The sequence below is a fragment of the Salvelinus fontinalis genome, chromosome 33 (assembly GCF_029448725.1).
Source record: "Salvelinus fontinalis isolate EN_2023a chromosome 33, ASM2944872v1, whole genome shotgun sequence".
NCBI classification, from domain to species: Eukaryota; Metazoa; Chordata; class Actinopteri; order Salmoniformes; family Salmonidae; genus Salvelinus; species Salvelinus fontinalis.
In genome coordinates, this window is record NC_074697.1 from 48,351,321 (window position 1) to 48,377,925 (window position 26,605).

At 42.5% G+C, this 26,605-nt stretch overlaps 1 protein-coding gene across 3 annotated transcripts; it reads left to right on the forward strand.

Annotated features, from left to right (window-relative positions):
* On the forward strand, positions 1-26,498 carry LOC129832442 (sodium channel subunit beta-3-like). Of its 3 annotated transcripts, XM_055896512.1 has the most exons (7): positions 1-308; positions 710-804; positions 5,639-5,802; positions 6,046-6,271; positions 18,026-18,164; positions 20,026-20,113; positions 20,741-26,498. In XM_055896512.1, the coding sequence occupies exons 2-6, from the start codon at positions 750-752 to the stop codon at positions 20,087-20,089; spliced, it is 648 nt and encodes a 215-aa protein (XP_055752487.1). In that variant the 5' UTR covers positions 1-308; positions 710-749; the 3' UTR covers positions 20,090-20,113; positions 20,741-26,498. The 3 variants fall into 3 exon arrangements, with proteins under 3 accessions (XP_055752487.1, XP_055752488.1, XP_055752489.1); XM_055896513.1 differs by lacking the exon at positions 20,026-20,113; XM_055896514.1 differs by lacking the exons at positions 20,026-20,113; positions 20,741-26,498 and having other exon boundaries at positions 17,542-18,112.
* Positions 26,499-26,605: the final 107 nt, after the last annotated feature.

Below are 26,605 nucleotides of genomic sequence, written 5' to 3' on the forward strand. Positions count from 1 at the left end.
AACGTTATCGGAGCCCTAAGTGAGCGCTTATTGCGAAAAACAAAGGCAGTGAACAGCGGAACGGAACGTCATTTTCGCATTGCTCCTCATTTTATGAAGAATCTGACAAAATAGTATCCTTTTTTGATTATTAAACCAGTTTATTATTCGCTATTCATCTAAAAACTTTTTACAATCCATTGTCATTGTATGATTGAGGATTTCTAGACGCTCACCCAGATCCTGCAATAGAAAGTGGCAGAGGAATCTACAGGTCTCTTTTGGGTTTTATTCATGGTGAAGCTGCGACGTATATCGAGTGAATGAGTGTGAGTCATTTTTTTCTCACCACAAATATACTACGACTTGAATAATGTGGGAGAAGTTAACAAAAAAATAAGTGATTGATCTTAGGCAACAGGCCAGTCAATGATAATATTAAATTCATGTTATCTTCAGACACTGGCAAATAACCATCATATAGCCTAAAGCAAGGTTTTTAGTCACACTTTGTGAAATCTCTACAGAGAATGTGTTATATTTATCGACGACCGATCTCCTGGGTAGCGGTGCGCTGTCCATTGTCCTGAAATTACGCTCTTCAAATAGCCTAATCAAACTAGGGCATTCCGCTACCACGACATAGAAATACTGTAGAGGAAAATACTGTAGATGAAATTTGAGATCATTCGAGGTTTAACGTGTTTTTTCTTTCTTTGATTGTGAACAGGAGAGCGTGTCCAAGACAGCTATCCCAGAGAATACCGAATATGAGAACTCGAACCAGGGTTATATTGCATTCTCTATTACTTTTGGTTTTAGTAGGTAAGTGTTTGCACTTACATTATGTATTTTGTCTCTAATGGTTGAAAATCACACCTAAATTAGATTTGCGATGCAACGGTTTTTGACATTAATTGACACATCACGAACAAACAAGTTGTAATCCCAACACTTAGGCCTTTATGTTCCATCTTCATTTACATTACTTTTTTTGGGTGGGGGGGGGGTTCAACTGACCACTTTGAGAGATCTGACTAAGGCTAGTATGGCAGGATTTGACACGGTCAAGTGACATAGAAAACCAATAGTAACATTCACTTGGCTTTTGGATAAAGTAAAATGAAGGTATAAGCCTATTATCATTACATGTAGAAGCCAACAGACAGGACATGATTTGGGTAATCAGCCTCTAAAATAAAATACAATTTGGTAACACATTTATATAAAATATTCTAAACATTTCACCAACTATTCCAACATTTAAAAACATGAACAAAACTAAGAAAGGTACTTAAACAGAGAGCATACAGTAGATCATCAACAAAAGTAAGTGAAAGCCTCAAATGAGGTCTGTCAGTGCTGTTATTCAGAAATAAGAAATACATTTGCATAACATTAGGCTGCTGACATATATCATGTATAGCAGGTTTCTACCTGGTCCTCTTTCCCAGTACGTTTCTGTGTCACGTTCACTACTGTGACTTTCCTGGTTTCCATGTGGCTGCATGGAAACTATTAAACGATCATGGTCCAAACACATTAAGACAGTTGTGAAGAGGGCACGACAAAGCCTATTCCCCCTCAGGAGACTGAAAAGATTTGACATGGGTCCTCAGATCCTCAAAAGGTTCTACAGCTGCACCACCGAGAGCATCCTTACTGTTTGCATCACTGCCTGGTATGGAAATCACTCGGCCTCTGACCGCAAGGCTCTACAGAGGGTAGTGCGTATAGCCCAGTACATCACCAGGCTTCCTGCCATCCAGGACATCTATGCCAGGCGGTGTCAGAGGAAGGCCCTAAAAATTGTCAAAGACTCCAGCCACCCTAGTCATGGGCCGTTCTCTCTGCTACCGCACGGCAAGAAGTACCGGAGTGCCAGGTCTCGGTCCAAAAGGCTTCTTAACAGTTTCTACCACCAAGCCATAAGACTCCCGAACAGCTAATCAAAGGGAAACCCAGACCCCGCTTTTTTACACTGCTGCTTCTCTGTTTATTATCTATGCTACTCTGTTTATTATCAATACATAGTCACTTTAACTCTACCTACATGTACATAATTACCTCAATTACCTCAACTAACCGGTGCTCCCACACATTGACTCTGTACCGGTACCCCCTGTATATAGCCTCGCTATTGTTATTTTACTGCTGCTGTTTAATTATTTGTTACTTTTATTTTCTATTTTTACTTATCTATTTTACTGAACTGTTTTTTACTGATCTTCTTAAAGCATTGTTGGTTAAGGGCTTGTAAGTAAGCATTTCACTGCTATATTTGAAGCATGTGATAAATACATTTGATTTGATTTGTATGACCCTTCATGAGCTGGAGATGTGATCGATGTTGACAAACACAGCTCGGCGCTCTGGGTTACATAATACTAACCGTGCTTTGTGTCAATCAGTCACACAAAGACTCCATGCAGAAAACCACACATTTTCATCCCTCAATCACTATAGCAGCCTGACTGGGTTTGGATGCTTCCCAAATGGCAACCTAATCCCCATGTAGTGCACTACTTTTGACCATATAATGCACTACTTTTGACCCGGGCCCTGGTCTACAGTAGTGCATGAAATATGGAATAGGTGCTGTTTGGGACTCAGACCTTGTTTGTGGGGTTGATGAAATTACGCTCACTGTGTGTGTCAGTCTAGTGTGAAATGTACAGTTGAAGTTTACATACACCTTAGCCAAATGCATTTAAACTCAGTTTTTCACAATTCCTGACATTTAATCCTAGTAAAAATTCCTTGTCTTAGGTTAGTTAGGATCATCACTTTAATTTAAGAATGTGAAATGTCTTCTAGCCATTGTCGATCCACTTTTAATTTTCCATTTGTTTTGTCTTGTTTTCCTACACACCTGTTTCTCATTTCCTTAACTAAGTGCTGTGTATTTAACCCTCTGTTCCCCCCATGTCTTTGTGTGGAAATGTTTGTTTTAAGTGGTTTTGCCGTTGGTTTTGCAATTAAACTGCTCCGGCTATTACCTAGTTCTGCTCCCCTGCGTCTGACTTCCCTGCAACCAGTTACGCACCCCTTACAATGTCAGAATAATAGTAGAGAGAATGATTTATTTCAGCTTTTATTTCTATCATCACATTCCCAGTGGATCAGAAGTTTACATAGACTCAATTAGTATTTGGTAGCATTGCCTTTAAATTGTTAAACTTGGGTCAAATGTTTTGGGTAGCCTTCCACAAGCTTCCCACAATAAGTTGGGTGAATTTTGGTCCATTCCTCCTGACAGAGCTGGTGTAATTGAGTCGGGTTTGTAGGCCTCCTTGCTCGCACACGCTTTTTCAGTTCTGCCCACAAATTGTCTATAGGATTGAGGTCAGGTCTTTGTGATGGCCACTCCAATACCTTGACTTTGTTGTCCTTAAGCCATAGCTACGGAAGTATGCTTGGGGTCATTGTCCATTTGGAAGACCCATTTGCGACCAAGCTTTAACTTCCTGACTGATGTCTTCAGATGTTGCTTCAATATATCCACATAATTTTCCTACCTCATGATGCCATCTATTTTGTGAAGTGCACCAGTCCCTCCTGCAGCAAAGCACCCCCACAACATGATGCTGCCACCCCGTGCTTCATGGTTGGGATGGTGTTCTTCGGCTTGCAAGCCTCCCCCTTTTTCCTCCAAACATAACGATGGTCATTATGGCCAAATGGTTCTATTTTTGTTTCATCAGACCAGAGGACATTTCTCCAAAAAGTACGATATTTGTCCCCATGTGCAGTTGCAAACCGTAGTCGGGCTTTTTTATGGCGGTTTTGGAGCAGTGGCTTCTTCCTTGCTGAGCGGCCTTTAGGTTATGTAGATATAGGACTTGTTTTACTGTGGATATAGATACTTTTGTACCTGTTTCCTCCAGCATCTTCACAAGATCTTTTGCTGTTGTTCTGGGATTGATTTGCACTTTTCGCACCAAAGTACGTTCCTCTCTAGGAGACAGAACGCGTCTCCTTCCTGAGCGGTATGATGGCTGCGTGGTCCCATGGTGTTTATACTTGCGTACTATTGTTTGTACAGATGCACGTGGTACCTTCATGCGTTTGGAAATTGCTCCCAAGGATGATCCAGACTTATGGAGGTCTACAATTTTTTTTTAAGGTAGGCCTTGAAATACATACACAGGTAACCTCCAATCGACTCAAATTATGTCAATTAGCCTATCAGAAGCTTCTAAAGCCATAACATCATTTCTGTTATTTTCCAAGCTGTTTAAAGGCACAGTCAACTTAGTGTATGTAAACTTCTGACTCACTGGAATTGTGATACAGTGAATTATAAGTGAAATAATCTGTCTGTAAACAATCGTTGATAAAGTTACGTGTGTCATGCACACAGTAGATGTCCTAACCGACTTGCCAAAACTATAGTTTGTTAACAAGAAATTTGTGGAGTGGTTGAAAAACGAGTTTTAATGACTCCAACCTAAGTGTCAACCTATGGAAACTTACGACTTCCACTGTATACATATATTTTTATACATATTTTTGTATTATTATTTTGTTTTCTCTCCTATTTCGTGGTATCCAATTGGTAGTTACAGTCTTGTCACATATCTGCAACTCCTGTACGGACTCGGTAGAAGTAAAAGTCGAGAGCCGTGCGTCCACCAAAATACGACCCCACCATGTTGCACTGCTTATTTGACACTGCTCGCTTAACCCGGAAGCCAGCCGCACCAATGTGTCAGAGGAAACACTGTACACCTGGCGACCATGTCAGCATGCATGCACGCAGTCCGCCACAGGAGTGATGGGACATGGACATCCCGGCCAAACCCTCCTGTAACCCAGTCGACGCTGGGCCAATTGGGTGCCGCCTCATGGCTCTCCCGGTCGTGGCCGGCTGCCATGGTCCGGGTGTGAGGGTGTATTATGTGGTGAGGGAGTTGTGATTTGAGAACAGTGGTGTCAATGGCATTGCATTATGCCAGTCTGACTGGCACAACAGGAAGCTCATCCAAGCCTGGCTCACATCATTAAGAGAGCAGCAAAATTAGGTCACAGGGTTATCCGATAGAACATCACGCTCTGACAACAGACCAAAGGGTGATGGGCGGAGGGTGTAGTTGAATAGAATAATACATTTGTGTTTTTGCTGTCTTTTATTCCCGCCAGCTCCCACACGCAGGTGGATGTTTAAATTCACGAGTGTTGTCCTGGAGGCAGAACTGAGTGATTTCCCCTTAGGCTAGCTTCAAAGTCAAAATTGGCTATATTGTAAAAGTTTATAAAAAACATTTTGCTTTTCGGTATTAATTTAAGGTTAGGTATTAGGTTTAGCAGTGTGGTTAAGGTTAGGTTTAAAATATGATTGTATGACTAGTGACCACTCTGCAGAGCTGCCTCTAGAACAAGATTCATGACAAAAAACGCAAACCTGCCTCTCTCTCTCTCACACACACACACACACACACACACACACACACACACACACACACACACACACACACACACACACACACACACACACACACACACACACACACACACACACACACACACACACACACACACACACACACACACACACACACACACACACACACACATGTATGTATCTCTGGGTGATGTGTACTGTACATGCTACAGTGTGGTGCTGGTGTGATGCCGCTCTGTGTGTTACTATCTCCAGTGCAGGTGAGCAGGCCAGTATGTGTGGATGTGCCCTCCGAAACAGAGGCAGTCGTTGGAGACCCCATGAAACTGACCTGCATCTCCTGTATGAAGAGAGAGGAGGTCAACGCGGAGACACGCGTGGACTGGTACTATATCCCACCTGACGAAGAACCCATCCCTGTAGGTCTCCTCCATCGAACATCCAATTGCACAAACACAAACCTCTACATTTTCATTACAAGTATTTCACCTGACAGGACCGGCAGTATTTCCTGACCATGTGACCTGATCAGGAATGATTGCCTGTAACTTTTTCCTGGACAGGCTGTATGGTCCACAAATACTTTGAATTATGAGGGAAGAATCGGGCAAAGTTAGCTAACAACGATTAGTGTGTGTGCGCTTGCTACGTTGCCCCCTCAGATCTACCTGTTTGATGGACAACCCAGGGAGCTGGAGGGGCCTTGGAGGGGTCGCCTGGTGTGGAATGGAAGTAAAGACCTGCAGGAACTCTCCATCCGTATCCTCAACGTCACAATGAACGACACGGGCACCTACAAGTGTGTGGTCTTCCGACAGTTTGAGTTTGACTGCTACTCTCCCTCGGTTACCAACAGCCTGGTCATCAACCTGGTGGTCAGAGAGGAAGGTAAGAGTACTTCCTGTTTTGTAATTGTACTTCCTGTCCTTTCAAGCTCCTCGCTGGCGGCTTAACTATCTGTGGTTTGCAATGTGTGATTTGCGTATTTATATGTGCTTTACCCATAAACCTTATTCTTGTTGCCAATGTATTATTTTGTCTTAGGTGCTATTAGGTATGTTTATCTTATTTACAATTTTCATGAAATGTTTTTAATAGTGGTATTGTATGAGTAATTGTGTTTTTTTGTTCTGTTTTTATTATCAAAGCTCAATTGAAGGCCTCTTATAGTAAGGGAGGGTTTCTTCTAACCATCTACTTCACTATCTATTATAATTATGGGTAATGTAGTTTTAGATTACTTCCTGTCCTTTCAAGCTCCTTGCTGGCGGCTTAACTATCTGTGGTTTGCATTTAGTTTCCATTTACTGGATGCTTGCTGGATGTTCACCTTACTCATAAATACTATTTAATAGGTATATTTGTATATAATTATTCCCACATTCACTTTACAATACCGCTATCTGCCTATCTATTGTGGACTGCTGGGACTTTTTTTCACATTTTGTTACGTTGCAGCTTTATTCTAAAATGTATTAAATATTTGTTTTTCCCTCATCAATTTACACACAATATCCTATAATGACAAAGCAAAAACAGGTTTTTAGAAATGTTTGCTAATTTATAAAACAAAACAAACAAAAAAATGTAATATGTACATATTCAGACCCTTTACTCAGTACTTTGTTGAAGCACCTTTGGCAGCGATTGCATCCTTGAGTCTTCGGTATGACGCTACAAGCGTAGCACACAACTGTATTTGTGGAGTTTCTCCCATTCTTCTCTGCTGATCCTCTTAAGCTTTGTCAGGTTGGATGGGGAGCGTCGCTGCATAGCTATTTTCAGGTCTCTCCAGAGATGTTCGATCGGGCTCTGGCTGGGCCACTCAAGGACATTCAGAGACTTGTCCCGAAGCCACTCCTGCGTTGTCTTGACTGTGTGCTTAGGGTCGTTGTCCTGTTGGGAGATGAACCTTCACCTCAATCTGTGGTCCTGAGCGCTCCGGATCAGGTTTTCATCTAGGATCTCTCTATACTTTGCTCCGTTCATCTTTCCCTATGTCCTGCCACCACCGTGCTTCAACATAGGGATGGTGCCAGGTTTCCACCAGATGTGACACAATATATATATATATATTTCACCTTTATTTAACCAGGTAGGCCAGTTGAGAACAAGTTCTCATTTACAACTGCGCCCTGGTCAAGATAAAGCAAAGCAGTGAGACAAAAACAACAACAGAGAGTTATACATAAACAAACGTACAGTCAATAACACAACATAAAAAATATATGTACAGTGTGTGCAAATGTAGAAGAGTAGGGAGGTAAGGCAATAAATAGGCCATAGAGGCAAAGTAATTACAATTTAGCATTAACACTGGAGTGATAGATGTGCAGATGATGAGTAGAGAAACTGGGGTGCAAAGGAGCAAGAAGATAAACAACAATATGGGGATGAGGTAGTTGGGTGTGCTATTTACAGATTGGCTGTGTACAGATACAGTGATCGGTAAGCTGCTCTGACCGCTGATGCTTAAAGTTAGAGAGGGAGATATAAGTCTTCAGAGCTTCAGTGATTTTTGCAATTCATTCCAGTCATTTGCAGCAGAGCACTGGAAGCAAAGGCGGCCAAAGTAGGTGTTGGCTTTGGGGATGACCAGTGAAATATACCTGCTGGAGCGCATGCTACGAGTGGGTATTGCTATGGTGACCAGTGAGCTGAGATAAGGCTGGGCTTTACCTAGCAAAGACTTATAGATGACCTGAAGCCAGTGGGTTTGGCGACGAATATGTAGTGAGGGCCAGCCAACGAGAGCATACAAGTCTCAGTTGTGGATAGTATATAGGGTCTTTGGTGACAAAATGGATGGCACTGTGATAGACTGCCTCCAGTTTGCTGAGTAGAGTGTTGGAGGCTATTTTGTAAATGACATCGCCGAAGTCAAGGATCAGTGGGATGGTCAGTTTTACGAGGGTATGTTTGGCAGCATGAATGAAGGAGGCTTTGTTTTGCGAAATAGGAAGCCAATTCTAGATTTAATTTTGGATTGGAGATGCTTAATGTGAGTCTGGAAGGAGAGTTTACAGTCTAAGCAGACACCTAGGTATTTGTAGTTGTCCACATATTCTAAGTCAGAACCGTCCAGAGTAGTTATGCTAGTTGGGCGGGCGGGTGCCCGGTTGAGGTTTGTTAACGGTTGAGGAGAATGCATTTAGTTTTACTAGCATTTAACCTGTTGGGGATGGGGGCGCTGTTTAGACTACTTATGCTAATTTGGCTAATTTTTTAAACGGCTTCCCACAAAATCCTTGATCGTACAATATGCATATTATTATTATTATTGGATAGAAAACAGTCTATAGTTTCTATAGGAGTTGAAATTTTGTCTCTAAGTGGAACAGAGCCCATTCTACAGCAATTTCCCTGACATGGAGTCAGATTTGAGAAATGTTGGCCACTGTTCTGAAGTCATTTAAAAGGGCACTGTCGTTGCTATGACTATACGGACACTTCTTACGTCTTCCCCTGGATGCCTTTACGTGATGACGATTCCAACGGGGTCGATTGCGCGTTCACAGGCCCTACAAATGAAAAAACCCTGAAGCTAGTCATTCTTTGGGAGCTGCGTCATGAGCCAAGAAGACACCGGCGCGCACCTGTTCCAAGCGTTAGTTTAGCCTGTTATATTTCTCCGGTCATCTTTTCACTCGTTATAGGAGTTAAAAACATCATAAGGTAGTTAATTTAAAGCGTTTTATAGCAATTTATATCCGTTTAGTGCGATTTTGGGACATTTATTTTTGCAACGATGTGAAAAGTTGGGCACGCTTTTCAGTTCATCCCGAACGCAGTTGACATTTCCACATGGCAAGAGGACAGCTTTCCACCAAAAGACGATTTCTCCCAAGAAAGGATCCTTTGCCCAAGATACTGATGGAAGAACAGCTCAAGGTAGGACATTTTTATTATGATAAATCGTGTTTCTGTCGAAACATTTTAGTGGCTTAGGACGCCATGTTTTTTGACGTAGCTTCGCTTGGCGCAAACTGTATTGAAAAGTAAGGATAAATTAAAAAATGTAATAACGCAATTGTATTAAGAATTAAATTGTCTATCAAACCCTGTCCACCCTGTATTTTTTAGTCACGTTTATGAGTATTTATGTATAAGAGTAGATCACTGTCTAAGTGGCGCAAGGACATTTTCTGACCAACTGAGCTACATTTCACATTGTCTAACCATGATTTTGGGGGCTAAATATAAACATTTTCGATCAAACTGTATATGCATGTTGTAATGTGATGTTACAGGAGTGTCATCGGAAGAATTCTGAGAAGGTTAGTGAAAAAATTAATATCTTTTGGCGATGTTGACTTTTATCGCTCACTTTGGCTAGAATCAATGCTGGGCTGCTAATTGCTATGTGCTAAGCTAATATAACGATTTATTGTGTTTTCGCTGTAAGACACTTAGAAAATCTGAAATATTGTCTGTATTCACAGGATCTGTGTCTTTCGATTCGTGTATGCTGTGTATTTTTACGAAATGTTTGATGATTAGTAGTTAGGTAAACACGTTGCTCATTGTAATTATTCTAGTCCATTTGTGATGGTGGGTGCAATTGTAAACTATGCCATCTACCTGAAATATGCACTTTTTTCTAACAAAACCTATCCCATACCATAAATATGTTATCAGACTGTCATCTAATGAGTTTTTTTGTTGGTTAGGGGCTATAAATATCTTAGTTTAGCCGAATTGGTGATGGCTACTGGTGTTGGTGGACAAATAAAAGATGGTGGATTATGCTAATGTGTTTTTAGGTAATAGATGTACATCTTTACATATTGTGTCTTCCCTGTAAAACATTTTAAAAATCGGAAATGTTGACTGGATTCACAAGATCTGTGTCTTTCATTAGCTGTATTGGACTTTAATGTGTGAAAGTTAAATATTTTAAAAAAATATTTTTTTTGAATTTCGCGGCACTGGTTTTTCAGTGGGGGGGGGGGGGGGTGCCGCTAGCGCCACGCTGATCCTAGACAGGTTAAAAGCAGCTGGAGGCCATGGAAGGAGTATTGTATGGCATTGAAGCTCGGTTGGAGGTTTGTTAACACAAGGTCCAAAGAATGGCCAGATGTATACAGAATGGTGTTGTCTGCGTAGAGGTGGATCAGAGAATCACCAGCAGCAAGAGCGACATCATTGATATATACAGAGAAAAGAGTCGGCCAGAGAATTGAACCCTGTGGCGCCCCCATAGGTCCGGACAACAGGCCCTCCGATTTGACACACTGCACTCTATCTGAGAAGTAGTTGGTGAACCAGGCGAGGCAGTCATTTGAGAAACCAAGGCTATTGAGTCTGCCGATAAGAATGTGGTGATTGACAGAGTCGAAAGCCTTGGCCAGGTCGATGAAGACGGCTGCACAGTACTGTCTTTTATCGATGGCGGTTATAATATCGTTTAAGACCTTGAGCGTGGCTGAGGTGCACCCATGACGAGCTCGGAAACCAGATTGCATAGTGGAGAAGGTATGGTGGGATTCGTACCTTCGGTGATGGTCGGTGATCTGTTTGTTAACTTGGCTTTCGAAGATTTTAGAAAGGCAGGGCAGGATGGAAATAGGTCTACAACAGTTTGGGTCTAGAGTGTCTCCCTCTTTGAAGAGGGGGATGACCGTGGCAGCTTTTCAATCTTTGGGGTTCTCAGACGATATGAAAGAGAGGTTGAACAGGCTAGTAATAGGGTTCGCAACAATTTCAACGGATAATTTTAGAAAGAGGGTCCAGATTGTCTATCCCAGCTCATTTGTAGGGAGCCAGATTTTGCAGCTCTTTCAGAACATCAGCTGTCTGAATTTGGGTGAAGGAGAAGAGGGGGCTTGGAAAAGTTGCTGCAGGGGTGCAGAGCTGTTGGCCGGGGTAGGGGTAGCCAGGTGGAAAGCATGGCCAGCCGTAGAAAAATGCTTATTGAAATGATCGATTATTGTAGATTTATCGGTGGTGACAGTGTTTCCTAGCCTCAGTGCAGTGGGCAGCTGGGAGGAGGTGCTCTTATTCTCCATGGACTTTACAGTGTCCCAAAACTTTTTGGAATTAGTGCTACAGGCTTCAAATTTCTGTTTGAAAAAGCTAGCCTTAGCTTTCCTAACTGACTGTGTATATTGGTTCCTGACTTCCCTGAAAAGTTGCATATCGCGGGGGCTATTCGATGCTATAATGCAGAACGCCACAGGATGTTTTTGTGCTGGTCAATGGCAGTCAAGTCTGGAGTGAACCAAGGGCAATATCTGTTCTTAGTTCTCCATTTTTTGAATGGGGCATGCTATTTAAGATGGCGAGGAAAACACTTAAAGAGCAACCAGGCATCCTCGACTGACGGGATAAGGTCAGTCTCCTTCCAGGATACCCGGGCCAGGTCGATTAGATAGGCCTGCTCGCTGAAGTTTTTTAGGGGGCGTTTGACAGTGATGAGGGGTGGTCTCATTACGGACCAGGGATCCATTACAGACGCAGGCAATGAGGCAGTGATCGCTGAGATCCTGGTTGAAGACAGCAGAGGTGTATTTGGTGGGCAGGTTGGTTAGGATGATATCTGAGGGTGCCCATGGTTACGGATTTAGGGTTGTACCTGGTAGGTTCCTTGATAATTTGTGTGAGATTGAGGGCATCTAGCTTAGATTGTAGGATGGCCGGGGTGTTAAGCATATCCCAGTGTAGGTCACCTAACAGCACGAACTCTGAAGATAGATGGGGGGCAATCAATTCACATATGGTGTCCAGGAAACAGCTGGGGGCTGAGGGGGGTCTATAACAAGCGGCAACGGTGAGAGACTTCTTTCTGGAAAGGTGGATTTTTAAAAGTAGAAGCTCAAATTGTTTGTGCACAGGCCTGGATAGTATGACAGAACTATGCAGGCTATCTCTGCAGTAGATTGCAACTCCACCCCCTTTGGCAGTTCTATCTTGTCAGAAAATGTTGTAGCTGGAGATGGAAATTTCAGGATTTTTGGTGGCCTTCCGAAGCCAGGATTCAGACACGGCTAGGACATCCGGGTTGGCGGCGTGTGCTAAAGCAATGAATAAAACAAACTTAGGGAGGAGGCTTCTAATGTTAACATGCATGAAACCAAGGCTTTTACGGTTACAGAAGTCAACCAATGAGAGCGCCTGGGGAATGGGAGAGGTGTTGGGCGCTGCAGGGCCTGGGTTAACCTGTCTAGGATGAGGGTGCCGCTAGCGGCACTCCCCCCCCACCCCCACTGAAAAGGCAGAGCCGCGAAATTCAAAAAAAATATTTTTTTTAAATATTTAACTTTCACACATTAAAGTCCAGGATGAGGGTCTAGGATGAGGGTGCCGCTAGCGGCACTCCCCCCCCACCCCCACTGAAAAGGCAGAGCCGCGAAATTCAAAAAAAATATTTTTTTTAAATATTTAACTTTCACACATTAAAGTCCAATACAGCTAATGAAAGACACAGATCTTGTGAATCCAGCCAACATGTCCGATTTTTAAAATGTTTTACAGCGAAGACACAATATGTAAAGATGTACATCTATTACCTAAAAACATTAGCATAATCCACCATCTTTTATTTGTCCACCAACACCAGTAGCTATCACCAATTCGGCTAAACTAAGATATTTATAGCCCCTAACCAAGAAAAAAACTCATCAGATGACAGTCTGATAACATATTTATGGTATGGGATAGGTTTTGTTAGAAAAATGTGCATATTTCAGGTAGATGGCATAGGTTACAATTGCACCCACCGTCACAAATGGACTAGAATAACTACATAGAGCAACGTGTTTACCTACTTACTAATCATCAAACATTTCGTAAAAATACACAGCATACACTAATCGAAAGACACAGATCCTGTGAATACAGACAATATTTCAGATTTTCTAAGTGTCTTACAGCGAAAACACAATAAATCGTTATATTAGCATAGCACATGTGCAAACATTACCCCAGCATTAATTCTAGCCAAAGTGAGCGATAACGTCAACATCGCCAAAATATATTATTTTTTTCACTAACCTTCTCAGAATTCTTCAGATGACACCCCTGTAACATCACATTACAACATGCATATACAGTTTGTTCGAAAATGTGCATATTTAGCCACCAAAATCATGGTTAGACAATGGGGAAAGTAGCCCAGCTGGTGAGAAAATGTCCGTGCGCCATATTAGACAGTGATCTACTCTTATACATAAATACTCATAAACGTGACTAAAAAATATAGGGTGGACATCGATTGATAGACAATTTAATTCTTAATACAATCGCGGAATTACATTTTTTAAATTATCCTTACTTTTCAATACAGTTTGCGCCAAGCGAAGCTACGTCAAAAAACATGGCGTCCTAAGCCACTAACATTTTTCGACAGAAACACGATTTATCATAATAAAAATGTCCTACTTTGAGCTGTTCTTCCATCAGTATCTTGGGCAAAGGATCCTTTCTTGGGTCTAATTGTCTTTTGGTGGAAAGCTGTCCTCTTGCCATGTGGAAATGCCAACTGCGTTCAGCATGAACTGGAAGCGTGCCCGGCGATTCACAGCGTTTCAGAAATAAATGTCCCAAAATCGCACTAAACGGATATAAATTGCTATAAAACGCTTTAAATTAACTACCTTATGATGTTTTTAACTCCTATAACGAGTCTTAACATGACCGGAGAAAGATTACTCCCAACACTAATGCTTGGAACAGGTGCGGGTCGGTGTCCTCCACGCGCATAACGCAGCTCCAAAAGACTTACTAGCTACAGGGTTTTTTAATTTATAGTGCCTGTGAACGCGCAATCGACCCCATTCAAATCGTCATCACGTAAAGGCATCCCGGGGAAGACGTAAGCAGTGTCCGTATACTCATAGCAATAACTGACTCCAGATCAGGGGCCAAAATTTCTGAAATCTGACTCCATGTCAGGGAAATTGCTGTAGAATGGGTTCTGTTCCACTTAGAGACAAAATTTCAACTCCTATAGAAACTATAGACTGTTTTCTATCCAATAATAATAATAATATGCATATTGTACGATCAAGAATTTTGTGGGAAGCCGTTTCAAAAATTACACGATTAGCATAAATAGTGACAACAGCGCCCCCAGCCTCAACAGGTTAACCTCTTCATCACCAGAAGAATAGAGGAGGATTAGGATAAGGGTACGGCTAAAGGCTATAAGAACTGGTCGTCCAGTGCGTTCGGAACAGAGATTAAAAGGAGCAGATTTCTGTGCATGGAAGAATAGATTCAAGGCATAATGTACAGACAAGGGTGTGGTAGGATGTGAGTACAGTGGAGATAAACATAGGCATTGAGTGACGATGAGAGAGGTTTTGTCTCTAAAGGCACCAGTTAAGCCAGGTGAGGTCACTGCATGTGTGGGGGGTGTTACAAAAAGGGCTATCTAAGGCATAATTGGCAGGGCTGGGGGCTCTACGGTGAAATAAGACAATAATCACTAACCAAAACAGCAATAGACAAGGCATATTGACATTAGGGAGAGGCATGTGTAGCCAAGGGATCATAGGGTCCAGTGATTAGCAATAGATGAGTCAGGGAGCCGATTCAGTAGTCGCTACTACGCTAGGTGAGCTGGAGACACAGCTCGCGGGCCGGGGCTAGCAGATGGGCCTCCGGCGACGTCACAACGGCCTGTTGAAACCACCTTGGACGATTACGTCGGCAGACCAGTCCCGATGGATCGGCGGGGCTCCGTGTTGGCAGTAAAGGGTCCAGGCCAATTGGCAAAAGATGTATTGTAGCCCAAGAATTGGCTGGTGGACCTCTTCGGCTAGCTGGGAGACTGGCCTTGCTCGAGGCTAGCTCAAGGCTAACTAGTGCTTGCTTCGGGACAGAGACGTTAGCCAGGAGTAGCCACTCGGATTGCAGCTAGCAGAAAGTGATGATCCGGTGTAAAGGTTCAGAGCTTGTGGTAGGAATCCGGAGATGTGGTAGAGAAAAAGCAGTCCGATATGCTCTGAGTTGATATCGCGCTGTGCAGACTGGTAGGTATTGACCGAGCTAAGGCTTGCTGGTGTCCGAGTTAACGGTGAAGACCGCTAGCAGTTGCTAACTGACTACTAGCTAGTTAGCTGGCTAGCTCCTGGTGGAGGTTCCGGTTCTAAAGTATAAAAATGGCAGATCCGTACCACATTGGGTGAGGTGGGTTGCAGGAGAGTAAATTCAGTCCGTAGATGGAAAGGGAGATTAAAATATATCCGAAATATATATGAAAAAACGAGGGGAAAAAACTATATTTACACAGGACGGGACAAGACAAAACACACGTCCGACTGCTACGCCATCTTGGAACACAAAGAGGCCAAAGTTTCAGAGAATCTTCTTTCTCATGGTCTATGAGTCTTTTGGTGCTTTTTGGGAAACTCCAAGCGGGCTGTCTTGTGCCTTTTACTGAGGAGTGGGTTCAGTCTCGCCACTCTACCATAAAGACCTGATTGGTGGAGTGCTGCAGAGATGGTTGTCCTTCTGGAAGGTTCTTCCATCTCTACAGAGAAACTCTAAAGCTCTGTCAGAGTGACCATCAGGTTCTTGGTCAGAAACCCTGACCCAGGCCCTTCTCCCCCGATTGCTCAGTTTGGCCTCATAGCAAAGGGTCTGAATACTTTTTTTAATGCATTTGCAATTAAAAAAAATATTTAAACAGTTTTCTCTTTGTAATTATGGGGTATTGTGTGAAGATAGCTGAAACATTTTTTTCATTTAATCAATTTTAGAATAAGGCTGTAATGTAACAAAATATGGAAAAAGTAAATGGGTCTGAGTACTATGTAAGAAAACGAGAGGAAGAGGTGGCATGATTGTTGAATAATACTGTTGGGTTTGCAGTATGACAATTTCAACAGAGGAAATTTGACCTATCAACATGTGCTACAATATCTAATGTGTTTTGCATAGAGCTACACTAACTGTCAGCTGGCAATAAATTGCCTGGACTATAGTGGTAGAGAATGTACTATGCATGGAGGAAAACACTAAAGCATCAAGAGAGGACTTTTTGTTTATTCCCAATAAGGTTATGTGAAACACTATTCTGTATACTTTACAAATGTGATTATACTAGCAATAATTGGATCTTACCATCTTCATCATTGGACCATTATCCCATCAAATGTATCTTCTCAATATGTACCCAAAATATTTACAAAACGTTTATGTATAGACAAAGCATACCTCTTAAGGATCCGCCTCTTTTTTTTTTTGTTGCCTAAAATGACATACCCAAATCTAACTGCCTGTAGCTCAGGCCCTGAAGCGAGGATATGCATATTCTTGGTACCATTTGAAAGGGAACACTTTGAAGTTTGTGGAAATGTGAAAGTAATGTAGGAGAATATAACACAATAGATCTGGTAAAAGATAATACAAAAAAAAAATCAACCGTTCTTTTGCATTTTTTTTGTACCATCTTTGAAATGCAAGAGAAAGGCCATCATGTATTATTCCAACCCAGTTGTAATTTCTATTTTGGCCACTAGATGGCTGCAGTTTTTGTGCAAAGTTTTAGACTGATCCAATGAACCATTTAATTTCTGTTCAAAATGTTGTATCAAGACTTCCCAAATGTGCGTAATTTGTTTATTAATAACTCTTCATGTTCAAGATTGTGCACTCTCCTCAAACAATAGCATGGTATTCTTTCACTTTCATCAGATATGTCTATGTCCTGGGAAATATTCTTGTTACTTACAACCTCAAGCTAATCGCATAGCCTACATTTGCTCAACCGTATCGTGGAAGTGACACTTATCCCTGAAGAAGTCTGCCTCCTATACTGAATGAGATTGACTTCACCTGGCTAACAGAACTAGCTGTAATGCCCACATATGGGACTGTTTATATGTTTTATTATGAGTGAATGGATAAATCAGAAATAGATTGCTACATACTGAAGCCATTTGAATTAGAATTGCCATTTCCTTGCTAGTGGCGGCAGGACAGTTATTTATTATGGCTAATATGCTGGGTTTCAAAACACATTGAGAATCTGTTCACTGTCCCATACAAACAAATAGGCCTACATAGTTATCTAACTTACAAATAGTTATCTTTACAGCTCTTTGCCTTATTCAGAAATCAAATAATTGTAGAACAGTCTGTGCAAGATTAACAGTAAGTCCCTATCAAATCAATGCAGTTTAAATACATTGTCTATTTCTGTTGTCTTGCAGTGTTCCATCCAAACAGATGCGGTGTGGGTTGTGTCATAGAGATGGAAAGAGGGCACACCTATCTTTGCCATTCATCACTTCTGTGACAGCATGGGCAGAACCATTGAGGGCTATATCAATTTCAAAGTAGTCAATGTCTTCTTCTTCTACTTCTACGAGTTTATTGGCGGTTTGTAATCAAACTAAAAAGGTGTATACCTACACCTACTGTGTTCGAGTGTGTATAGTCTGAACAGGCATAAAGCTAAAGTTAATGATTTAACTGCCACCTGTTGAGCTTGAATCTTTGCTCAGAAGTATTTGCTGATCCCTTCTGCTGACTTGAATGAAATTCTGTTATCCTTCCTTGACCCATAGGTAGTCCCACCCAGTTGCCTACTTTAAAATGGTGAAAGCCTTTGATGGTGCTGCCAATGCTAAAACCGACTTTGTAGCAAGTGTGCCCTATATCCATCTCTATGGGTTGTGTGTGTCTGTCTGGCAGCCAGTGACGACACCACTGCCCTGTACTCAGAGATCATGATGTACGTCCTGCTGGTCTTCCTCACCTGCTGGCTCCTGGTGGAGATGGTCTACTGCTACAGGAAGATCTCCAAGTCAGACGAGCAGGCCCAGGACCCCGCGTGAGTAGCTCTTAGCCATGTGTCTCATGGCTTTTTATCTCATAGGGCTTGTCTTGTATCTCGTAGCTTTGTATCTCGTAGCTTTGAATCTTGTCGGCTTGTATCTCCTTGGCATTAGATCTCATATCTCGCAGTCGTGCCTTGCATCTCGTAGCGTTGTAACTCGTAGCCTCGTACCTTGTATTCTCGTGGCTCGTAGCCTCATGTCATGGCCTCGTCTCCATACTGAATGGACCAAGGCCAACTCTAGTCTTCTATGGTTGCTTTGCACCATGTATCTAGATGTATGCTGTACGGCAATGATAGACGTCTAGAGTTGGCTTCAGCACATACAGCATGGATACGATGCTAAGTGTCTCATACTATATGTGGAGTTTGGGCTTTACCCACAGTAGGCATTACTGACAACGTGGCGTAAAATTCCCCTTGCTGATTTTACGACTCCTTCAATAAATCGGGGGTAGTGAATAGTTTGCCTTTACTGTTAGGCCTGCAGTATCCAATGTATAGGTTGTGCGTGCGGTGAAAGAGTGTAATGGAGGTGTAATTGTCTGAGGGCTCATGCTGTCGGTCAATAGTCGTAGGTCAGCTGTTTCAGTAAGTCGTCTTTCTGCTGAGGTCCCTGGATAGCTTGGAGCGCTCTGCTGACTCCTTTTCTGCCATTTTCAAACAACCAATTTAGTGCTCTGTGGATTTGCAGCCGGATCTGAAATTGACCTGTTCTGTGGCCAAGGCTTCAATATATTTCTGTGCTGTCAGCTCCCAATGATTGGTGATGGTGCTCGGCGGTAGATGGAAGTCGGTACAGTGGATTGCGGGCCATCAAATTTCAACCTTACAATAAAGATATTGGGGAATATACAGTGCATGTTTGAATCCAATGACACTGTTCCTGTACCTTACACTGGATGTACCGATAGTGCAGGATAGATGTACACAGAACTTACTTGGGAAATTGAGAGGATGTCTGAAGGCATCGATTGAGGAAATGGGTTAAAATAATGCACTTCCGAACACACGAAGAGAGTGTACACTGCTACGTTACATGGCTTGTGACAGTTGTTCCGAAAATGCTTTTTAAATGGACAACACTTTGCGCTCAGTCTAGAGCCAATGCCTAATGACCCTATGCCCCCTATGCCCAAGAACACCACAGTAAGTTTAACCACCAGTGGTGTGTTGCAAGGCGTGACCTCCGTCCGGTCTAGTGCCGACAGGACTTAGGGCTCTGGTTAAAAAAAGAATGCACTATACAGGGAATAGGGTGCCATTTGGGACCCTGCTTGGTATTGAGCTGTTTGAGCAGATAAACATTAGAGGCACACTGATGGCAGCCAGCCATAATATGTGACTGGCGGTTCAACAGTACAGGATAATGCATCCATTCAAAGGGATCTGTAGCATGCATTACTGATCCTAAATCACATCAATCATGGACTGTTGGCTAGGAGACAGGATGATCTCCAGCAGTTGCAAGTGTGGTTAACTGATTTCCTACCATTTTCCCACTTCCATTTGACCTGGTTCTCTTACTTGAATACTTTTTTTTCTTGTAGAATAATGGCTAGGAAATAGGTTAACTCATGGGTTGTGGGAATCCTATTAGCAAAGTTGAAAGAAATCGATGTCACAGCTTCTTAGTCAGTATCCAGGCTTATGTTTGGTATTGCTGTTGGCACGTTGTCACGAATAAACTGGAACTTTCCCAATGATAAGTTACCCCAATTGTCTCAATTGTTTTGCATTGACAGAGTTCAATAAGAAAGGCCCAAGGAAATGTGCACAGTATGGTGCTCCATGGATGCGCCACGGGATCTTAGATGTGCCTCTCTCTCTCTCTCTCTCTCTCTCCCATCTACAGGACAAACTACCTAGCCATTCCCTCAGAAACTAAAGAGAACCTAAGTGTTCCAGTTACAGAATAAAAGTGACTGTCTCACACCGATACGGTATTTTGAATGTGGCTCTCAATCTGGCCTCGATCAGAAAATCACTCTCCACTTCAACTCACGATTCTCTTTCTGCTGCAACCTCATCCCCCATTTTCTTCCGTAAGACATTACTCACTCACACCATAGTAAGAACATCCCCTTCCTCCACCACTCATCTCTGTGCTTTATCTCCATCTACCATCAGCTCTTTCTCACTCATAGTACTCGTACTAATAGTAAAAGTCTACCTATTAGTGAAAATAACGAGAGGTGAAAACAATAGTTATGTAAGAAATCCACTCTCCACGTGAGATTCTTTGGTACTTGATTTAAGTGTCGTTTTCAAAGGGAGAGTGGCCCGATTTACAATAGTGAAAGAAATGAGGCCCGTGAACACTTTGAACATACCCCCTGCTGTGTTCTCAGAACAGTGGACGGAGACATGTTTTCTTAGTATTGCTAAGGGGCTTTGTGAGGCACAGTGGTACTTTCTGAGAGTGGTACTTTCTGTTTTATTTAAGTGGAAGAAAGTTTCTCGCAAGTTAATGTTTTACATTTCTGAATCTGTGTTAGAATATCTGTTACTGTTCTACCTGATCTGAATTTTTCAACACATCAAGCAACTTAGTCTGTCCTCTATTTCAGGTACTGACCAATGGTGTATCAAGCAGTTCATAGTCACCTGACGATACAGACTGAACTCTTTGAAGGGAACATTCAGTAAAGATGTCGCAATGCCTCTCAGCAACCAGGAAACCTGCCAAGTGGAGTCCCCTTTGTCTTGGTCTTGTGGTGTGAGCTTGCCAAATACTTGAATGCTCAAGTATACTCTCCCTTCTTATTTCACTCTGAACCACTATGTGCCAGACAGCAGTGATTTGATGATTAGTAAGTTGTTTATGACATTTGAATGTCACCCACAGAAACAAAATTGAACCGACTATTGCAGAGGATCAACCAATTGCTTTCATAGCAAATGACTTATACTTTTAAATGTGTGAAATGTTGTTCAAATGGTACACTGCACATCATTGGGTGCACATAAAAGCTTCTGGTACGTTATTTTCAGTTCATTTTTACTCTACTGATAGAAAATGACGAGATCATGGGTCAAGGTTTTGCTCTTATACGACCGGTGTCTCGTCGTTATCTTTTTACAGAAATTGGATTGCCTAGCTTTTCAGGTTTACTTCGCTCAAGTTGTTTGGTCAAATGAAATGTTTCATGCACAGTATGACTGTGGTTTATGATATGAACACTGAGTCCTCTCGCTGGTTCTTCGTGTGACTCCAAGGCTCCATTTGGCCTTCTACGTCAGAAGCTCCTCTTTAAGTTCAATTCTCTTCCACGAAAGGACCTGGCTTGAGAAGACGTTGTGCATTTGGATCTTAGAGAATGACTAGGCTATTTTACAAAAGAAGAAGAAGGAAAACACATGGTACAAATCACAGTCATTGGTACCAGAGATTCCTATATCTTTTGCTCACATCAACAATATGGCTTTTTTACTCAGTGTTTTGTGAGATATAAAGTTTATTCAATGGCATCTTAAGACATTCAAAACAATGATGCTGCATAATACAACTACTGTACACACCAATAGCCAAATACTTGATCATTCTAAACCATGCTAAACCATATACTGGCTGGTGAGATTGTTGTTTTTTAATATACAGTAGAATTGCTATTGAGACTCATATGTGCCTACTTCTATAATGTATGAATTGTGTACAATCATATAATATATATATATATTATATACAGTGCATTCGGAAAGTATTCAGAATCCTTCACTTTTTCCACATTTTGTTACTTTACAGCCTTATTCTAAAATTGATTATATCGTTTTTTCCCCTCATCAATCTACACGCAATACCCCATAATGACAAAGCAAAAACAGGCTTTTAGACATTTTTGCAAATGTATTACAAATAAAAAACTGAAATATCACATTTAACTAAGTATTCAAACCCTTTACTCAGTACTTTGTTGAAGCACCTTTGACAGCGATTACATCCTTGAGTCTTCTTGGGTATGATGCTACAAGCTTGGCACACCTGTATTTGTGGAGTTTCTCCCATTTTTCTCTGCAGATCCTCTCAAGCTCTGTCAGGTTGGATGGGGAGTGAAGCTGCACAGCTATTTTCAGGTCTCTCCAAAATCAAATCAAATGTATTTATATAGCCCTTCTTACATCAGCTGATATATCAAAGTGCTGTACAGAAACCCAGCCTGTGTTCTGACCTTTATTCTGACCTTAGTTCCTTTGTTTTGTCTTTAGTTAGTATGGTCAGGGCGTGAGTTGGGGTGGGCAGTTCTATGTTGTCTGTTTCTATGTGGGGTTTTCTAGTTTGGCCTGATATGGTTCTCAATCAGAGGCAGGTGTTTTGTGTTGTCTCTGATTGGGAACCATATTTAGGTAGTCTGTTTTGTATTGTGGGTTGTGGGTTATTGTCTATGTCTATATGTAAGTTGCCTGTGTCTGCACTTATTGTAATTATAGCTTCACGTTCGTTTGTTGTTTTTGTAAGTTTGTTTGGTGTTCTTTGTCTTCGTTATAATAAATAGAGAAGATGTATTCAAACCACGCTGCGCTTTGGTCCGATCCTTACTCCTCCTCAGACGAGGAGGATTACGACGAACGTGACACTGCCAAAAACCCCAAACAGCAAGCAATGCAGGTGTAGAAGCACAGTGGCTAGGAAAAACTCCCTAGAAAGGCCAAAACCTAGGAAGAAACCTAGAGAGGAACCAGGCTATGAGGGGTGGCCAATCCTCTTCTGGCTGTGCCGGGTGGAGATTATAACAGAGCATGGCCAAGATGTTCAAATGTTCATAAATGACCAGCATGGTCAAATAATAGTAATCACAGTGAACAGGTCAGTGTTCCATAGCCACAAGGCAGAACAGTCTTCATGCCAGGTAGTCCTCCAGAGATGGTCGATCGGGTTCAATTCCAGGCTCTGGTTGGGCCACTCAAGGACATTCAGAGACTTGTCCCGAAGCCACATCTGCATTGTCTAGGCTGTTTGCTTAGGGTCGTTGTCCTGTTGGAAGGGGGACCTTCCCCCAGTCTGAGGTCTGGAGCAGGTTTTCACCAATGATCTCTCTGTACTTTGCTCCATTCATCTTTCCCTCAAAACATCACCACAGCATGATGCTGCCACCACCATGCTTCCCTCTAGGGATGGTTTTGGCCAGGTGATAAGCGGTGCCTGGTTTCCTCCAGACGTGACACTTGGCATTCAGGCCAAAGAGTTCAGTCTTGGTTTAATCAGACCAGAGAATCTTGTTTCGCAGGGTCTGAGAGTCCTTTAGGTGCCTTTTGGCCAACTCCAAGCGTGCTTTTACTGAGGAGTGGCTTCAGTCTGGCCACTCTACCATAAAGACCTGATTGGTGGAGTGCTGCAGAGATGGTTATCCTTCTGGAAGGTTCTCCCATCTCCACAGAGGAACTCTGGAGCTCTTTTTTCACAACCCTGACCAAGGCCCTTCTCCCCCGATTTCTTAGTTTGGCCGGACGAAGTTTGGTGGTTCCAAACTTCGTCCATTTATTAAGAATGATGGTGGCCACTGTGTTCGTGGGGACCTTCAATGCTCCAGAAATGTTTTTGGTACCCTTTCCCTGATCTGTGCCTCGACACAATCCTGTCTCGGAGTTCTACAGGCAATTCCTTCGACCTGGCTTGGTCAACTGTGGGAACTTATATAGCCAGGTGTGTGCCTTTCCAAATCATTTACAGTCAATTTAATTTACCACAGGTGGACTCCAATCAAGTTGTAGAAACAAATCATGGATGATCAATGGAAACAGGATGCACCTGAGCTCAATTTCAAGTCTCATAGCAAAGAGTCTGAATACTTATGTAAATATTTCAGATTTTTTATTTATACATTTGCAATAATAACTAAAATCCTGTTTTCGCTTTGTCATTATGGGGCACTGTGTGTAGATTGATGAGGGGGGAAATAATTTAATCCATTTTAGAATAAGGCTGTGAAGTAACAAAATGTGGAGAAAGTGAAGGGGTCTGAACACTTTCTGAATGCACTGTATGTCACTTTATCTCTTATACACTGTATCTCCATATTGAGCTATTAAAGGACAATGCATTCCAAATGTATCCGAACCCTTCTCCATACGTATCTAATTTGTAAAGTCCTTCTACCTTGATCTTGAAAATCTATTTGATTACAGAGTTGGCACAGAGACGAGACAAGCAGGTCGCGTTTCATTGAAATGCTAAAACACTCGATACGAGTTTGTGCAAGTCTGTCTGTCAATCTCCTCACTGATTGTGTGACTAATAACAGAGGAAGGTATTGTTTTTAGATACCTCAAAAACATAACAGATCAAATATAACTATTTAGTTATTGCCTGATTAGCGAATACCACAGGGAAAAGGAGCATCATCCCATTTGCTATAGAGACAATGTGACTAGTTCACCCACAAGGTTTTGATGACATATCTTGACTGGGGAATAGGGGTGGGGACAGACTGGGGGTGGTGGCACCAAGCTATTGAGACTAAGGAGGTAGGGTGTGAATGAATTAGGCCAAATCTAGGTGGGTTCAGCCATCCATCTGTACCATCCATCCTCCTCCACAGTGCACAGCTGGTGTTAAGCACCTTAGGATGGGGGGCAGTCCTCGGAGAACAATCGCACCAGCAACATGTTTTTGTTCTGGGGCCACCGGTGACAGATATAGCATCTGTCGTTATAGCAACCCAGGCAAGCGCCGAGCAGAGAGCAGATTGGTTGTCTTCGACTTAACCATGCCATGATGACAGAGTTGTGCGGGTCATGCACGAACCAGACATGAAGGTAATGACTACACAGTACAGGGCACAAGGGTTATCACAACCCTTGCCAGTAATGCACCCTAAAGCATAGGCCTACATCATTGATATAAAAACTCAACATTTCATTATCTGTATGCTGCACCTTATTCAGCCAGTAATGCTTTTCCCTCCTCTTCTGTTTAACAAGCGTGTCATTGGAGTACGGTATAAATTTCCTATCTCCCAAAGGGTACAACCCACTATTGTGACCCACATTTAAGACTTTATAATTATACCAGGCTGTTACTGCTCTGAAATAAAGTAATTTATCACAGAAATGTATTCAACAATGCTAGATGTTCTATTGGAGCTGGAATAATGCCAATCCCTCACAACAATTCATTAACATTTTAACAAAACACCTGTCTTTGTGCTTGTCTCCACTCCCCTCCGGGTGTTGCCCATCTTTGACCCTTATCCCCAGTGTATTAATACCTGTGTTCTCTGTTTGTCTGTTGCTAGTTCGTTTTGTCCGTCAAGCCTACCAGCATTTTTCCCCTTGCTCCTGTCTTTTTCTTTAGTTCCCGTTTTCTAGTTTTCCCATTTCGACCATTCTGGCAGAATGGTTTCGACCATTCTGGCAGAATGGTTTCGACCATTCTGCCGGCCCTAACGGGCCGACCCAGGTGGTAAGGGTAGGTAACAACACATCCGCCACGCTGATCCTCAACACAGGGGCCCCCCTGGGGTGCGTGCTCAGTCACCTCCTGTACTCCCTGTTCACTCATGACTGCATGGCCAAGCACGACTCCAACACCATCATTAAGTTTGCCGATGACACAACAGTGATAGGCCTGATCACCGACAACGATGAGACACTCTATAGGGAGGAGGTCAGAGACCTGGCCATGTGGTGCAAGGACAACAACCTCTCTCTCAACGTGATCAAGACAAAGGAGATTATTGTGGACTACAGGAAAAGGAGGACTGAGCACACCCCCATTCTCATCGACAGGGCTGTAGTGGAGCGGGTTGAGAGCTTCAAGTTCCTTGGTGTCCACGTCACCAACAAACTATCATGGTCCAAACACACCAAGACAGCTGTGAAGAGGGCACGACAAAGCCTATTCCCTCTCAAGAGACTGAAAATATTTGGCATGGGTCCTCAGATCCTCAAAGTTCTATAGCTGCACCATCGAGAGCATCCTGACTGGTTGCATCATTGCCTGGTATAGCAACTGCTCGGCCTCCGACCGCAAGGCACTACAGAAGGTAGTGCATACCGCCCAGTACATCACTGGGGCCAAGCTTCCTGCCATCCTGGACCTCTATACCAGGCGGTGTATACATACTGGGGGTACCTCAATTACCTCAACTAACCGGTGCCCTGCACATTGACTCTGTACCGGTACCCCCTTATATATAACCTCGCTAATGTTGTTTTACTGCTGCTCTTTAATTATTTGTTACTTTTATTTTAAATGTTTTACTTATCTATTTTTTACTAAACACGTATTTTTCTTAACTGCATTGTTGGTTAAGGGCTTGTAAGTAAGCATTTCACTGTAAGGTTGTTGTATTCGCCAACATGTGACAAATACAATTTGATTTGATTTGATCTTGACTGACTGCATCCCTGCTTGGTATAGCAACTGCAACTGCGCAAGGCGCCACCGAGGGTAGTGTGTATGACTCCAGCCACCCAAGTCATAGACTGTTCTCTCT

Bases quoted from the DNA above. Each gene is read 5' to 3' on its own strand.
- LOC129832442 (XM_055896512.1), top strand. From the start codon at position 750: ATGAGAACTCGAACCAGGGTTATATTGCATTCTCTATTACTTTTGGTT. The intron at 5,803-6,045 runs GTAGGTCTCCTC...TTGCCCCCTCAG, and splicing joins CTGACGAAGAACCCATCCCT to ATCTACCTGTTTGATGGACA. The intron at 6,272-18,025 runs GTAAGAGTACTT...TCTGTCTGGCAG, and splicing joins CCTGGTGGTCAGAGAGGAAG to CCAGTGACGACACCACTGCC.